The 18,232-nt window shown below is 39.7% G+C and overlaps 1 protein-coding gene across 2 annotated transcripts in view; it reads right to left on the reverse strand.

The window, feature by feature from the left end:
• CC2D1A (coiled-coil and C2 domain containing 1A) overlaps positions 1–18,232 on the reverse strand; it is a 79,075-nt gene that overhangs the window by 23,237 nt on the left and 37,606 nt on the right. For both annotated transcript variants that reach the window (XM_067464004.1, XM_067464005.1), the window contains exons 17-23: positions 18,114–18,172; positions 16,156–16,272; positions 13,358–13,431; positions 11,031–11,089; positions 5,261–5,312; positions 2,722–2,821; positions 2,107–2,197 (exon numbers count right to left, since the gene is read on the reverse strand). In XM_067464004.1, the coding sequence (XP_067320105.1) occupies positions 2,107–2,197; positions 2,722–2,821; positions 5,261–5,312; positions 11,031–11,089; positions 13,358–13,431; positions 16,156–16,272; positions 18,114–18,172 (552 nt within the window). The remainder of the gene's footprint in view (positions 1–2,106; positions 2,198–2,721; positions 2,822–5,260; positions 5,313–11,030; positions 11,090–13,357; positions 13,432–16,155; positions 16,273–18,113; positions 18,173–18,232) is intronic.

An 18,232-nucleotide genomic window follows, 5' to 3' on the forward strand; every position in this document is an offset into this window, starting at 1 on the left:
ATGCTGAGATATTCAGGGTGGGAACAGTGTTCAAGCTCTGGGCCTTTCCAGGTAACATTAAGTTTCCTTTTGGCTTCATGATTATGTAGGTGGAAAGTACACACTTGTGTCTTGGCAGGGTTAGTCTTCAGGTGGTTATTTTTGTTGTGGCTGGAGAGATATTTCAGGGTGTTAGTAAGTTGGTTTGCGACTGTTTCAAAGTCTTTTGCTTGTGTTGTTAGGCCAAGGTCATCAGCATATATAAAGCTCTTTGTGAGTGGTAGCTGTGGCTGATTGTTAGTAATAATGTTAAACAATGTCAGTGTAAGAACGCTGCCTTGAGGTAGACCATTCTTTTGCCTCCTCCATTTACTTTTCCTGCCCTAGAACTCCACATAGAAGCTGCAATTTTCTAGGAGAGTCTCGACAGTTTTTGTAAAATCATAGTCCCAGGTAATATGATAGACTTTATGCAGCATTTTTCTATGTTGCACTGTGTCAAAGGCTACCATAAAGTTCACAAAAACTGTTCCCGTAATAATAATAATAATAATAATAATAATAATAATAATAATAATAATAAATTTATTTTTGTACTCTGTCAACCATCTCCGCTAGGGGACTCAGGGCAGCTTACAAGGGACACGCCCAAGTTTACAATTAAAACACACATGTAAAACACTTTAACCAATTAAAACATCAGATAAAATAAATAACAACACAATAGAAAGCAATAAAAAAACAATACGGCTGGAAGAAACATAGCTGAGGTACAGATTCAATGAGTGCAATACATTTTTACAGGAGCGCAGGAAAGTGCAACAATAAGGTAAACTGGGCAGGAAATACTGTCATAACACATATTGAGATAGAATGTATGCCAGAGTAAAGTGCAGAACTTCAAGTAGGGACAAGAAAGTTACTGGTGAGCTGCTTAGTCAAAAGCGCACCGGAACATCCAGGTTTTTAGTTGACTACCAAAGGAGGACAAGGTGGGAGCCTGTCTGATCTCCCTAGGGAGGTAGTTCCAGAGCCAGGGGGCCACCACAGAGAAAGCTCTCTCCCTCGTCCCCATCAACTGTGCATGTGACAGCGTGGGGAGAGAGAGCAGTGCCTCCCCAGAAGATCTCAAGGTACGCACTGGTTCATAGGGGAAGATGCGATCGCGAAGATAAGCAGGTCCCAAACCATTTAGGGCTTTATAGGTGATGACCTGCACCTTGAATTGGAAACTTATGGGAAGCCAGTGGAGCTGTTTAAACAGGAGAGTTGACCGCTCTCTGTAACCAGTTCCCATGAGTAATCTGGCTGCAGATCTCTGGACCAACTGTAGTTTCTGGGCCGTCTTCAAGGGCAACCCTACGTAGAGCGCATTGCAGTAATCCAACCTAGATGTGACTAGGGCATGGACCACCATGGCCAGATCAGATGAGGTACAGGCGAGTTGGCGCACGAGCTTTAACTGTGCAAAGGCCCTCCCAGCCACCGGCGACACCTGAGCATCAAGTGTCAAAGCGGAGTCCAGAAGGACCCCCAAGCTGCGGACCTGTGTCCTCAGAGGGAGTGCAACTTGATATGCACAAAAAAAACCAACAACAAAACCCTGTTCCAATTTTTTTAAACCAAGTATAACAAGGCCCAGTTAACTTAAAAGAAATACAATATAACACAGTGCCTACATAACTGGTTATTATGTCTCTTGTTTTTTTCATGTCACAGAGGTCCTAGTGCAGAAAGTATACTTAAAATGTTGAACAAACTTCAAAAATGAAACCTCTCCAAAATTGTTTAAAGTGTGGTGGAGGGGGAATACCCCATTTATTCTTGCTTAAAATATCAAGTTATACTATTGCAAAATAAAATTCCTAGTGCCTTTTAGTCCTTTGGAGGTTCTACAGCAGCTTGAAGGTTCATATTCTGTCTATCCAAGAAATAAAGCTATGTTCTTTTATTGATTTCTGTTATTTTCTTTTGCAATCCCCATTCAGGAATAAGATTAATTCTTTCTATTTCAGATTTTTGTTCAACAAAGAAAAGTGTAAGCTCTCTACAATAATGTATATTCCCTCCTGTTATAGCTGAGATTTTTGACTGTGCCTGAATGTTAAAGAGAAAGCTCAAACTTACCTCAAGTATCTCCCGAACTTCACAAGATGTCTCCAAGGCCTCTAACTTCAATTGTGCTGTTCCTACAACCCGGTCTGTTTTGAAAAGCCCTCTGGGAAGAAATGGCACTAAGTATTACACCACAATCCTCATCCACGGTACTAAGTCTCATTAATATAATAAAACTTTATTTATATTCCACTTGCCCACAAAATTACAACTTGGGGTGGGGTTAAACCAGTCTGCTGCTGGGTTAAAATCATAGTATCATCCCTATAAGGCAAGTGGGCAGCTGAGCGGAGTCATGTGGAACAGTCTTGTAACCCTGAGATCCTCTTCACAGATTCTCCAAGAAACTGGCTTTTAAAATGTCAAACTGTGCAATCAGTCTAAAGATATCGGTAAATTGTTTTCTGCAGAGATTAAAGGGCCACAAAATAGCCCTGAGGGGAATATGTAACTCTTTGGCATAACTTTGCTCACACTCTGCTTTATGTTTGCTTCTACTTCTATCTCTGCTATGCTTTGAGTAGATGAGGATCACAGCTAGTATTTTCCTTTATGTCTATATAGATCTATTATCAAAAAATACCACAACTAATTGTCCCAATAGCTCCAGAGGTTCACAATGCTCACCCTTTATGGACAACTTCAAACTTGATGCCTTTGGTCTGAATGGCTCGCTTGAGCCCACGGTGTCCACGATTAATGAACAGCTTGAACTTCTCCTGGAATTCTGACATTAAGAGGAAGAAAACAACCAGAAGCTGAGCTAAAGTTGGATATTACTCAAGAGCAATCAGTGTGTTACTTGAAAGACTGGGCTAAGCTTGGAAAACTTATTATTATGGATTGCACCATTCTCCAGCAGCCTGGTTGATTTGATCCAGAAAACTATGGTCTAATAAAGATATTTCCCCAACCAAACCTTTGATTAGATTCACAGGAGAATTGGTTTCAAGGCCTTATCACATTCTCAAACTTATCACATTCTCAAACATTTAAGTTAGGACAGCTTCCTGTGAATGTAATGGTATCAAACTGATTTTGCATTGGGAGGCAGCAGCTCTTGATTCACCCTCTTTCCAAACGTTTGTGTACTTGCAGATTGTAAGATTTGTGAAACCCTCTTGCAGGACACAGATAGACTGGGATACAGAGCTAAATCTGTTACAACAGCATTATTTACTTATCTGCTGTAGTTCTTTTCTTCCAATCATCTATGTTCTCCAAATGTTTTATACTAAAGGATAAACAACTGAAATTGATGTATATAGTGATATAAGTCAGAGAATCAGAAAGTAGTGTCTTTATAAATTGTTTGCTGATACTTATATTGCTGAAAAAATAAACATATAGAATAAAAAATAGATAGTGTAAAATTTAATATGGTTTAAAAGCCCCAGCAGGAAATCTGGGTAATACAAACAGCAGAGGGCAGCAGCAGTTCATGAAACTGATGCTCACAATAAGATTTTTTAATAATAATAATAATAATAATAATAATAATAAACTCTATTTATACCTCGCCACCATCTCCCCAAGGGGACTCGGGGCCGCTTACATGAGGCCAAGCCCAACAGCACATCAATAAAAACAACAAAGCAATAAGCAAATAAAACAATACAATTAATATAACTCACATATAGACAATAACATGCAAAGATTTAAAAACCTATGGCTGGGTCAGATGTAATAGTTTAAAATTTTTAAAAATAAAAACTGGGCATGAACAGAGGTAGGATGTATCTAGTAGGAAGGTTTTAAAAGAAATGTAGGGAGAGCAACCCAACGGTAGTTAAAGTGCTTCTGAGGACATTTTGCAGGAATTGTTTCCTTTATCCAGGGAAGGCACACTGGAACAGCCATGTTTTCAGGCTCCTCTTAAAAACTGCCAAGTGGGGGCTTGCCTGACATTCTTGGGAAGTGAGTTCCAGAGTTGGGGGGCCACCACAGAGAAGGCCCTCTCACTCGTCCCCACCAATCGCGCCTGCGAAGGGGGCAGGAGCAAGAGCAGGGCCTCTCCAGATGATCAAAGTGATCGCGTGGGTTCATACATAGAAATGCGGTCATGCAGGTAGGCGCGTCCCAAACTGTTCAGGGCTTTGTAAGTAATAACCTGCACCTTGAATTGGGACCGGAAGATTAACGGCAGCCAATGGAGCTCCTTAAACAGGAGGGTTGACCGCTCCCTGTAAGTCGCTCCAGTTAGTAACCTGGCTGCCGCCTGTTGTACCAATTGGAATTTCCGAGCCATCTTCAAGGGCAGCCCCACGTAGAGTGATTACAGTAATCCAATCTGGAGGTGACTAAGGCGTGGACCACCCTGGCCAGATCCAACTTCACAAGGTACGGTCGCAGCTGGCGCATGAGTCTTAATTGTGCAAAGGCCTTCCCAGCTACCGCCAATGCTTGAGCTTCAAGCATTAGCGATCAGTCTAGGAGGACACCCAGACTGCAGACCTGTGACTTCAGGGGGAGTGCAACCCCATCCAGCACAGGTTGCCACCCTATACCCCGATCTGGCTCACGATCGACCAGGAGGAGCTCTGTCTTCTCGGGATTGATCCTCAGCTTATTCATCCTCATTCAGACAGCCACAGCAGCCGAGCACTCACCCAGTACCTGAGGGTTTCCTTGGAATTAGGTGGAAAATAGTAGAGTTGGGCGTCATCTGCGTAGAGATGGCATCCAACTCCAAAACTCCGGATGACCTCTCCCAGCAGTTTCATTTAGATGTTAAACAGCATGGAGGACAGAATGGAATCTTGCGGGACCCCACAGGTCAAAGGCCAGGGGTCCGAGCAGATGTCTCCCAGCTTCACCATCTGGGAACAACCCTCCAGGAAGGACTGGAGCCATGAGAGAGCTGTGCCTCTAATGCCCATCCCGGAGAGTCATCCCAGAAGGATGCCATGGTCGATGGTATCGAAACCCCCAATGCATTTCATTTTTTCTAAGTGGAGTATCCTGCATTTCTTCTTGTTGAAATTAATTTTCTCAGTTTTGAGGGAACACAAGGAAGTAGTCTGGAGAAAAGCTTCAGAGTTAAGGCTAAGAGGAAGAGACTTCTTCCCCTTTGTCCCACACTATCACACATTTTAGAAATTAGTGTCCTATACATACTGCTACCCTTTTTTTTTAGATTGACTGAAATCTCACATATAACACTTACCAGGAGCGTTGGTATTTTTTATCACATTGGTCTTGTCTTTTTGAGCTTCCTCCTGTAAAAAAAAAGGAATGTGACCATTTTTAATCCTGACTGAAGAGTCTCAACCAGTCAATGTTTGAAATCTGCATTAAACGTTGTTGTTGTTGTTAAGTAGACTCTCCTCTACAGTTCCATTTTGGCGGAAAGCCTTAGCATTGAACAGTTGAGTTGTTAAAGTGCGAAGTATGGAACCCTGCACAGATGGTCAATGCGACTTAAGCAATGTGCAATCATTGAATTCTTGACAGCAGAAGGGGTCACCTCAACATCTTTAAACTTACTCGCCCAACAACGCACAGTACTCACATCAACACAATCACTATAAACAGCTTGCATTCTCTGATGAATCTCCTTTGGGGTGACACCGTCTGCACATTGCTTAAGTCTCATGACCAACCATCTGCACAGGGTTCCATACTTTGCACTTTAATAACACAACCATTCAATGTTAAGGCTTCCTGCCAAAATAGAACTGTAGTTGAGAAAAAGGTTGAGAAGCTGGAACAAAAAGAGGAGAAACTGGAAAAACTAGAACAAAAACAGGAAGCGATGGAAACAAGAAACTTAGAATTTCAATTAAGAATGAGAAATGTACCGGAAGAAAGAGGCGAGGATATTCAAGAGAAAATTACGGAGATCTTGATGGAACTGCTGGAGCTGTCAGAACAAGAGACTTTAATGCAGACAGACAGAATTTATAGAATAAATACAATTTATGCGAAAAGAAACAAAACGCCACGAGACGTGATTGTACATCTGGTCAAAAAGACGATAAGGGATGAAATTCTGAGACTTAATGCGAAAAAACAGATCTTCTACAAAGGTGAGAAAGTAACGATTCTGAAAGAAATTCCGGCGACGACCCTAAGAAGAAGAAGGAAATATACATTCCTCACAGAGGAACTGAAAAAACTAAGAATACGTTATAGATGGGAAAAAGATGAAGGATTAATGGCTACGTACAAAGAGCAAAGATACTGGATAACAACTGAAGAAAGAGCCAGAGATTTTTATGACGAAATAAAGAGAGACAGAGAAAGAGAAAAGGGCAAAGAGAGAAGATTCGGAAATAAGAATAAGGACAACCACTCAGATACAACAGCTAGAGAAGAGAGAAACACAGAAGACTACAGAAGCAAATTAAGGGGCTGGCCCGGAAACAAATCGAAAAAAGAAGATGAAGACCAACGATTGGATAACGAAGAAGACGAGGAAGAGGAAGAGGGAGAAGAAGAGGATGAGGAAGAAAAGGGAGAAGAAGAGAGAAGGGAGAGAGAAGCCGAAGAAGAAGCAAAATGTACGGAGAACTGAAAATATACACAAATAATATAAACGGTCTAAACTCACCGAATAAAAGGAATAAAGTCTTTAATAAGCTAAGGAAAAAAAACTTCCATATTGTGGCGTTACAAGAAACACATATTGCCCAACGACACGCGAAGCATTTAGAAAACAAAAGCCTAGGGAACTTATACTACTCATCGGCACAAGAGAAGAAAAAAGGGGTTGCAACATACATAGACAAGAAAATCATATCTACACTGGCCTTCAAAGACGAAGATGGAAGATATCTTGGAGTGAATATACAAAATCAAGGCAAAAAGATCTTAATTTGTAATATTTACGCACCAAATGAATCAAAAACCAACTTCGCAACAAAAGTAAAAAAGCAGATAGAACAAGTAGAATTCGACCAGCTGATAATATTAGGTGATTTTAATGGAGTCATAGATGGAGAAATAGATAGAAGCAAGAAAAGTAGACAGAAAAAAGGAAACAAGAAATTAAGTGGAAACCTTCCAAAAACAATAACAACCTGGATGACAGAATTTAATTTATGTGACGTATGGAGGACAAAAAATGAGACAACAAGAGATTATACCTTCTTTTCAGAAAGACACAAAAAGTGGTCAAGGATAGACATGATTTGGCTGTCAAAATCTTTGTTAATAGAAGTTAAAAAGATAAAAATTCATGCAAGAGAGGACTCAGACCACTGCCCTCTAGAATTAGTTTTAAACGAAGGAAAAAGAGGATGGAGATGGAAATTAGACGAAAACCTATTGGCAAAAGAAGAAGATGTAGAAAGAAACAGGAAAATTATGAAAGAATTCTTCGAGATAAATGACAAACCAGAAACACATCCATTCACGGTGTGGGAAACTAGCAAAGTCGTAATGAGGGGATACTTTATCCAACAAAAAGCGAGGAAGAAAAAAATAACAATGCAAAAAAGAGAAGAAATTAGACAAGAAATTGAACAGGAAGAAGCCAGATTAAAAAGAAACCCCAAAGAAATAAAGATAAAAGAAAATCTTATAATATTACACAAACAAAGAGAATTTTTGGAAATGGAAGACAGAGCAAAACAATTAAAATATATCAAACAGGACTATTTCGCAAACGCAAATAAACCAGGGAAATGGCTGGCAAAAAGATTAAGAAAGAAAAAAGAAGCATCATACGTGACGAGATTAAAAGAAGGAGACAAAGTCTATACAAAAGAGGAAGAAATAAGAAACCAATTTAGAAATTTTTACAAAAACTTATATAAGGAAGAAGAGATAAAAGAGGAGGAGGTAACAGAATACCTGTGCAAACAGAAAATCAAAAAAATATCAGAGGAACAGAGAGAGGAGTTAAATAAGGAAATAACTGAACAAGAGATAAAAGAGGCTATAAGAAATTTGAAAACAAATAAAGCGCCAGGTCCAGACGGCCTAACAGCCATATATTACAAAACCTTCAAAGACGAATTAATACACTATCTAAAAAAAATAATGAATGAAATAAGACAAACTAAGAAGATGCCGGAAACCTGGAAACAAGCTACCATCTGTGTGATCCACAAAGAGAATACAGACCCGGACAACGTAAAAAACTACAGGCCCATCTCTCTTTTAAACCTAGATTACAAAATTTTTAGTTTCATAATTGCAGAACGATTGAAGAATTTATTATGTAAAACAATAAAAGAAGATCAGGCGGGATTTTTACCCAAAAGAAATCAAAACCAAAACGTAAGGACAATAGTAGACCTAATCGAATATTATGAAATTAAAAACCAAAAGAAAGTGATGCTATTGGCTATCGACGCGGAGAAGGCGTTCGATAACGTAAATTGGAATTTTCTGAAACTTCTTATGAAAGAATTAGACATTGGCTACTATTTCCAGAACATAATAAATGCTATTTACGAAAAACAGGAAGCTAAAATAATGATAAATGAAACAGAAAGCTTAGAAATACAAAAAGGGACGAGACAGGGATGTCCCTTGTCGCCTTTATTATTCATACTAACACTAGAAATCTTAATGAACAAGATAAGAGAGGAGAAAGAATTGAAGGGAACAAAAATACAAGGAAAAGAATACAAAATCAAAGCATTCGCTGATGATTTAATATGTATGGTAGAAGACCCCCTGGAAAAATTAGGAAAGTGGCTAACAACAATAACAGAATTCGGATCAGTAGCAGGATTCAAAATGAATATAGAAAAGACGAAAGCCTTGACGAAGAATATATCAGCCAAAGAACAAAAAAAGATTGAGGAAATATGGAAGATACAAATTGTGCAAAAATTAAAGTATTTAGGGATTATACTGACAACAAAAAATCTACAACTGCTACAAAATAATTATACAGAGACATGGAAGAAAATAAAAAAAGATATGGAAAACTGGAAAAGTTTAAATTTAAGCCTATTAGGCAGAATAGCAACTGTGAAAATGAAGATATTACCAAAAATGGTCTTTCTATTCCAAAATCTGCCGATAATTAGAAATCAAAAATTACTGAAAGACTGGAATAAAGACGTAATGAACTTTATATGGCAAAAGAAAAAATCAAGAATAAAATTCAAATATATGATCGAAGAAAGGAAAAGAGGTGGCATGGGAGTTCCAGAATTCAAGACATACTTTGAAGCATGTACTTTAATGTGGGTAAGGGATTGGTCAAAATTAGAAAACGAAAAATTATTGAATCTCGAAGGGATAGATCTAAGAGCAGGCTGGCACCAGTATTTGTGGTACGATGGAGTCAAAAAAGAAAAAAAATTCGGTAACCATTTCATACGCTCGGCTATATACAAAACATGGGAAAAGTACAAGAGAAAAATCTGCGAAAAAACCCCAATGTGGATATCACCATTAGAAGCCGTACAAAGAAGAGAATTAGGTTGGAATGAATGGCCGAAATATAAAGACTTGGTGAAAAAAGAAAGAGGTAAAATAATTCTAAAAACCCAACAAGAGATGAAAGAGGTCAACAGTAAAATCTCATGGTTTCAATTTGGCCAGATAAAAGAAAGTTTCAAAAAAGATGAAAAGATTGGCTTTGAAGACCAAACAACATTCTGGGATAATATCATGCAGACGGAAAAAAAAATAATAACAAAGATATATAAAAAATTAAAAGAATGGAATAGAGACCCGAACGAAGAAAAGGAATACATGAAGAGATGGAAAGAAAACATTGGAAGAAATATAAAAATCGAGGAATGGAAAGAAATTTGGATGAAGAAATTAAAGTTTACATATGCAACAGACCTCAAGGAAAATTGGCTGAAAATGGCTTTTAGGTGGTATATGACACCGCACAAACTTGGCAAATGTTATAGCAACGTCAACACAAGTTGTTGGAAATGTAGGAAAAAAGAAGGCACCCTGTTCCACATGTGGTGGACATGTGACAAGGCAAAGCTGTACTGGAAAAAAATACATGGAATAATGCAAAAGATGCTAGGATTAAATATCCAACTGAAACCAGAAACATTTCTGTTAGGGATGACACCACCAAAAATGGAAAAAAATACGGATAAGCTACTATTTTTATTAACAACAGCGGCGAGAATGTGCTACGCAAAGCTATGGAAGAAAGAAGATATACCAGCACCAGAAGAATGGCTACAGAAAGTTTATGACATTAGAAATATGGACAGATTGACTTTTCTAATAGCGAGAAGTAAGGACAATTCGATACAAGAGACGGACTGGAGAAGAGTAACCGGTTATCTGAAAGAGTTAAGATACAAGACAATAGTTTAGATAAAAGTAAATAAACCCCTACAAGGAAGGAAAGAGGGAAGACCATGATAGAAGAATGAAGAGGAGACAGAGAAAAGGAAGACACCTTCACCAACCCACTCAGGAAGTCACAAAGATCTGCGATTTTTTTTTCTTTCCTTTTCTCTTTTTTCTCCTTTTTCCTTTTTTCTTTTTCCTGCTACAACCTTTCCTACCCCATTGACCTATCCCCACCTCCCCTTCCCTCTCCGTTCCCTACACTATCCACCCTACCCCCTAATTTTTTTTTTAACTACGTCACAGAAAACTCAATAAAATATATATTATAAAAAAAAAAAATAGAACTGTAGAGGAGAGGCTACTGAATAAGCCAGTAGGTGCCACCTACCAGTACTGCCATCTGTTGAGGAGTTACAAAGGTGGAGGCATTACTTTTCATTCAACCCTTGTAGTTTGAAACTTAGGGCTCCAAAACAATCTCTTTCTTCTTCGCTTCTTGGGGAAACTGTTTTTTCTTTGTGACAAAGGGCAACCCAATGGTAGCCAATTACTCAGTTTTACTTCCACTTCCACTAAATGTGTTTGAAATGTGCTTGTAGCCCCTCAAAATGAGAAACCCTAAGATATATCAATACAGGGAACACTCAAACTACTTGCTTTCTATGTAGGCCAACTAAATAACCCTTGAAGCTGCTCTGACTCACCACATTTGGGTAGGGGAAATCAAAGCGTACAAAAGCATCCAGGTCATTAGGAGACATGCCTGTAAAAAAAAAGAAAGAAAAAACACACACACAAAGATTCAGTGAAACTTTGACATTGAAACTCCAGTGTTTCTGTAGTGTGTGCTGACTTTCAAGGCTCAAACTATATAGTCTATATAAATAAAAATGTAATGTTCGTTTGTGGGATTAACAGAACTCAAAAACCACTGGGCAAATTGACACCAAATTTGGACACAAGACACCTCTCAGGCCAACGAGTGACCACCACTCATAAAACACTAAAAAAACACAACAAAAGGGACTTAAAAAGTAAAACAAAAAACCAAAAAAAAACCCAACAACATTACAACACACGCGCAAAATCACATATATATACACAAACACACATATATGCATATACGCACACAAAACACATACACAGAAAGGAGGAAGGAAGGAAGAGAAGGGGGGAGAGAAGGAGGGAAGGAGAGAAGGAAGGAAAGAAAGAAGAGTAGAGAAGGAGGGAGGGAGAGAAGAAGGGAAAAAAGGAGGGAAGGAGAGAAAGAGAGAAAGAAGGAAAGAAAGAAAGGTAGAAAAGGAAGGAGGGAGAGAAGGAGAGAAAGAAGGAGGGAGGGAAGGAAAAAAGAAGGGTAGAGAAGGAAGGGAGGAGAGAAGGAGGGAGAGAAAGAGGGAAGGAGAGAAGGAAGGAAAGAAAGAAGGGTAGAGAAGGAAGGGAGGAGAGAAGGAGGGAGAGAAAGAGGGAAGGAGAGAAGGAAGGAAAGAAAGAAGGGTAGAGAAGGAAGGGAGGAGAGAAGGAGGGAGAGAAAGAGGGAAGGAGAGAAGGAAGGAAAGAAAGAAGGGTAGAGAAGGAACGAAGGAGAGAAGGAGGGAAAGAAGGAGGGAGATAAAGAAGGAAAGACAGAAATGTAGAGAAGGAAGGAAGGAGAGAAGGGGGGAGAGAATGAAATAAAAAAGTGAAAGAGGGAAGGAAGGAGAGTAGGAACGAAAGAGGGAGGGAAGGAAGGAAAGAGACAAGGAAGGATGGAACCAAAGAGCAGAGGAAGCGAGAAAAGAAACAGGTAGAGAAGGAAGAATAAAGAAGGGAAAGAAAAAGAGGGAAGCAAGGAAAGAGGGAGGGAAGGAAGGAGAGAAAGGAAGAAGGAGAGAAAGAGGAAGGAAGGTTGGCTACAGCAACGCGTGGCACGTACAGCTAGTTATATATAATAATAAAAAAATAGAACTTAATTTATATTTCGCCCTATCTCTCCGGGGGGGACTCAGGGTGGATTCCAACATACAAAAAGGCAAACATTCAATGCCTCACTACAACAATCAAGTATCGACATAATAATCCCGAATAAGCCCATATATGAAAACAACATTAGAACCTAACATCAGTAAACTAAATAAAACATAATCAACCAAAAATTATATAATGACATAAAATCTGAACATCAAACATCCACAATTGATTTACAGGGGCTAACTAAGGTTTACAAAGTTGTATGGGTTGATTATGTAGTCAGTGATGGTAGCTGGGTTAACACAGAATGACAAAGCCTAAATACAGTAATAATTCTCAACCAGAGGTCAGGTAGTGATCTCTCATTATCTAGTCCTCCTCCTCTCCATATACTAAGGAGCAGAAGTGAGTCTTCAGTTGTTTGTTGAAGGAGATGAGGGAGCGAACCATCTTTATTTCTTTAGGGAGGGAGTTCCAGAGGTGGGAAATATAGAGTATGCCTGATTCTCCCATTTGTTTGAAATTGTTTATTGTGTGCTGTTAGATTTATAGCCAAATGCAAAGGGAGTGAAAACTACAGCTGCCAAGGTCATTCTCCTGGGCAAAAGGGTTCAAAGAGGTAGGAGGGAGAATTCTGGATGTTTTGATCAATTGATTAATGGGGCTGAAGTCCTGTAAAGATTGAATTGCATACCTATAAATGTTTGATGTAGCCACTAATCCCCCAGTCTTAACAACAGCTATGTGCTGAGATCTATAATAATAATAATAATAATAATAATAATAATAATAATACTTTATTTATACTCTGCCACCATCTCCCCGAGGGGACTCGGAACGGCTTACATGAGGCCAAGCCCGACAACACATCAATAAAACAAAACCAATAAGCAAATAAAACAATACAATTAATATAAATCCCAAATAAACAATAACACGCCAAAAAAAGAAAAAAGAAAAAAAAAGGAAAAGAAAAAAGGTTCCCATCTGATAACCCTACTCTATGACTTGGGCCTTCCTAAAGAAATGAGAACAACTCCTTCCTCTCACATCTGAAAAAAATGGGAAGCGTTGTATGTTTTACCTGGAGGAGCGGGCAGATTGATCCCTTTCACTATGTAAAGAATCATATCATTGCTGTTTAATTCTGGGAAGATCCTAAGAGGAAAGAAGAAAATGTTCAATTAATGTCACCAGATGACAAATACAGGCACACTTTCAGTTAATGAAGCTTCTGGGAACAAAATTTCTTTTTAATGGAGGTTTTTGAGGACACAAATCAGATAGGAGACTTAAGTCTTTAGATTGCTCAGGGGAGCATTCGTACAGCTAAAGCTTGTGCGCCAGCTGCACCCGTACCTTGGGAAGTCTGACTTGGCCACAGTAGTCCATGCTCTGGTTACATCCCGTATAGACTACTGCAATGCACTCTACATGGGGTTGCCTCTGAAGACGGTCCGGAAGCTTCAACTAGTCCAACGAACAACAGCCAGGTTGCTAACAGGAGTGGCGCTCAGAGAGCATACAACCCCTCTGTTGCATCAGCTCCACTGGCTGCCAGTTTGCTACCGGGCCCAATTCAAAGTGATGGCTTTGTCCTAGAAAGCCCTAAACGGTTCTGGCCCAACTTACCTGTCCGAACATATCTCCCCTTACGAACCATCAAGGACCTTAAGATTGTCTGGGGAGGCCCTGCTCTCGGTCCTGCCTTCATCACAAATACGTTTGGCGGGGACGAGAGACAGGGCCTTCTCAGTGGTGGCCCCTCGGCTATGGCACACCCTGCCTAAGGAGATCAGATCTGCACCCTCTCTTCTAACGTTTCGGAAGCAAGTTAAGACATGGCTGTTTCAGCAAGCGTTTACAAATGCAGACTAGCTAATATAGGAAATCAAATTGACTTGACAATGGAACTGGACAATGCTTGATAATCAGAAGACGCTGAGGATGCTGTACTTATTGCTTTTGTGGTTTAACTGGTATTATGTTTTTATGTATACTGGTTTGTTGGAAACCGCCTTGAGTTGCCGATTGGCTGAGAAAGGCAATATACAAATACAGTAAATAAATAAATAAATAAATAAATAAATAAATAAATGGATAGATATATACAGGATACAGCAGGGCTTCTTAAACTTTTTCCACCAGCAATGTATTCCCAACTGAGAAATGAGAAATAGGCACAAAAATCAAACATTTATTGATAATAAATCAGTATTTGCAAGGCTTGCTAAAAAGGCCATTTTTCCTTTTTATGAAGTAGAGCTGAAGCATCATCTGCAGAGCCCACTGTAAACACTGCACCTTCTTGCCAACAGATTTGAGTAAATGTCTAGCTGGCATTCATAAACCCTTTACTGTTTCCAATTTTTTCAAGACCCCAACATTGAATGAAGAGGAACTCAGTTGGTGTCAGGACTTACAGTGTAAAGAGCAATTTTCTGGAAAGGCTTTTCTCAAAGTGGGCTCCATGGAACCCTTGGGGCTCCGCAAAGCATACTGAGGGGCTCTGCGGGTCCCTCCCCCTCCCTCCCAAGCTTTCCCTCCTCTTTCCTGCTCCTCCCCCTCTCTCCACCTCCTTCAACCCAAAAACCTTTCTCCCTTGGCCCCCTTGCACCAAAAGCCTTTCCCATCTCATTTACTGCCCAAAGGCCTTTACATGAAGAGGCACGAATGGAGGGCGAAAGAGAGAAACGTACCAAGAGGAAGGCACGCCCGACTGGGACCGCCTTCCACCTGGAAACCAATGCCCTCACTGCAGGAGATGATGCAGATCAAGAATAGGGCTCCATAGTCACCTATGGACCCATCCTGGAAGATTATCCTACTCGGACAACGAGGGATCGCCTAACATGTATATTACTAATCTACTACCAAAAGAAATTAACTACCATATGTATATATTTGGCTGTCATCAAAAGTAGAAAAATAAGAGTTTGAATTAGTCAACTGATAAAATAAGGAGAATAATAATCATCATCATCATCTTTATTTAATACCCGACCACCATCTCCCCAATGGGGACTCAGGGCGACTTTCATGAGGCCAAGCACAACAACCAACACAGTAAAATACATACAACATATGAGTACAAAAACGATGAAGCAAAATCATACACAGTAAAATAAAATAACATAACATAACAGTGAGCGGGACGCATGTGCAAGATAAAACTAAGATACTAAAAATACTAAAATCAGGATGAGATAGGGATGGAGCAGATTGTTTGTGGGGGAGAGGAATACTATGCAGAGTTGGGCAAGAAGAAAAGAAAGAAGGGTACGATGTACAAAGATAAAAGAAATCAATGCAGTTTCTGAAGATTAGAGAAAATGTCATCCCTAGAATTTTTTTTCTTTTACTTTATTTCCCCCTATATAATAAAGAAAATGCACAGAGATCTTCCCTCTTCCTCTATGCCTTTGACAATACAATAGACTCATGTGTAGAACTATTTAACTAACATGGCTCATCAACTTAAATACAATATCCTGTGATGTTTTCCATCTTTCTTCCCCCACCCCTTTTTAATTGTTTATTTGAGTTGTTTTTTGTCTTTTGTGAAAAAAAACTTATTTGCAAAATAAAATTTAAAAACAAGGTGCTTAGAGACAGACCATTATAGACATAGTGGGCATGACAATGCAAAACCGTGACCATGATAAGGTGACAAGTTCAGTTTTAATGATGGTCATTAGGTAACGAAGACAGGAGGTGAGATGTTGCCTAAAGGCAGATAAGCATACTAGATTGCATAATGAGGTATTGCAATCTAGTGTGAGGGTTGCTATAAATCAGATATATGGTAACTTGAAGGCAGATAATGACATTATCTGGAGATGACAAAAGGCAAAGGTCACAACAAGCTGACAGTCCACTTACTTGACCACACTGAACGTCCGCTGCTCATAATGATATTTGGGAAGAGGGAATCCTTTGGTGTGGGCTTGTTTGAGGATCTCCATGTTCTTCTTACAGTCCTCTGCCATCTTCTCAAACCTGGAAAGGAGGAAGATCCAAATATGTCCACTGATTGGAATATTAACTATTGGCTTGCAAATTGGTTAACACATGCTTCTGAGTAGATTACATTATCTACACAGAAGCACATTATAATGTGTACAATTACTACAATGGAGCCAAAGCCACTATCCTGCGATATTTTCATAGGATACAAACTAAAAGTTTACTCTGATCAAACTCCCTGGGGCCTGGATGCTTTTATTGGATTTAACTATGTATTTTAATATATGTATTGTTGAAGGCTTTCATGGTCAGAATCACTGGGTTGTTGTAGGCTTTTTTAGGCTATATGGCCATGTTCTAGAGACATTTTCTCCTGACGTTTCGCCTGCATCTATGGCAAGCATCCTAAGAGGTAGCAAGTATCCTCATTACCTCTGAGGTAGTGCTCAACTGTTGCTCTTTTGTCTGTTTCTAGTCTAAGTATAGCTTTTCTGAATAAAGATGATTAATAACAGTAATAAGAATGATGCTGACAGGTTTGCTAAGTGCATCACAACAAACCAGTGTCAGTTGTGTGGGTCCCAAGTTCCAGAAACAGGAAGGCTACTAAGGACCACGCACTCCAAGCAAAGTGGCCTCCTCAAGCAGATGCACAAATGAGAGGGCACAGAGTCAACCAACAGTATAGCTTTGGCTCTCCACTCAGGGTGCAAATATTACATGGGGTGGCATTTGGGGCAGAGAAAGGACCCATGACCTCAGGTCCTATACAGGGCAGGTACCTGGTAAGATGCCAGGAGCCCTTGAGAACCATGTTGAGCTCTCAAAGATGGTTTTGGGACTTGTGATCCATCAGGAGGATTTTCAGCAATCAAACACATAGAGGATAAGAAGGAGCACTATGTTTCCTTCTTTCAGAGAGTTAAGTCCAACCTTCAAGTAAGCAGACATTTACAGGACAACCCTCAACCCTCCTTCAACAGGACATTAATCCAGGACAGACAGAAAGACATACACTATCCTACATCATGCCTGACTAGGTCTGCCTGCACTGCCTCACTACAGTTGCATCTCTTAACTGAATTTCCAGGTGTGTTGTGCATAACATGAAAAAGAAAATACTTCACAAGATAGCTCTGAGCTCTGTACTGTGAATTTATCTATGAATTTAGAAATCTGTGCCTGCATTTCAAAACGTTCCAACTTTTAGTTTGGGGGGCACTGACCAGGTAAGATTCCCTTGCAGGGGCGTGTGTCTGACATCCAAATCAGATGATCTGAGTGTCAAATTTCACACCCAGGATCACCCAAAGGGCATGTCTAACTTGGAAATGTGTGTGTGTGTGTGTGTGTGTATCTCCATTCATCCATCCAAACTGGAAAGATCTGTAAAGCTACTTTTGTTTTTTGTTTATTTGTTGTTGTTTTTCAAATTCTGGACCAAAGCTCTAAAGCTGTGGAGAGCACTGAGCACTATATATACAGAAAACCATTTTATTAATTCTTTCTTTGACACCTTGCAGCTAAATTACACTCTTGAGTTACAAAATCAGGGAGATGCAGATCTTACTCTGCCCAAAGCAAGAAGCTTCAAAATGTGGCAGAAATGCACTACACATCCCTAGAAAGGCATGTTGTGGCATTCTGGAGCAGAACGATTTTTACAAGGGGGACGAGGGGGACAATCCCAATCCTGTCTTAAACCCAATGACTTGTCTTATCGTGCTGACAAAAAGAAGAGCCATGTGCAAAACAGTCAACGAATACCTGTCAAGAGGATGATGCTTCTGGACAGCATGGCGTAGGTGCAGTGGCACAATAGGAGGGGAAAATTAGAAAAGGAAACACATTTGTCAATTTGCAGGCACACTTACTTAGCAGTTTCTGTGATGTTCCCCAAATGGGTGAACTGCTTGGAGAAATCCATGCACATCTGGAACCAAGGAAAAAAGAAAGGGAAGAAGCAGAAGAAGCAAACAAGCACACAACAGCC

This window comes from Anolis sagrei, chromosome 2 (assembly GCF_037176765.1).
Source record: "Anolis sagrei isolate rAnoSag1 chromosome 2, rAnoSag1.mat, whole genome shotgun sequence".
Classification (NCBI taxonomy): Eukaryota; Metazoa; Chordata; class Lepidosauria; order Squamata; family Dactyloidae; genus Anolis; species Anolis sagrei.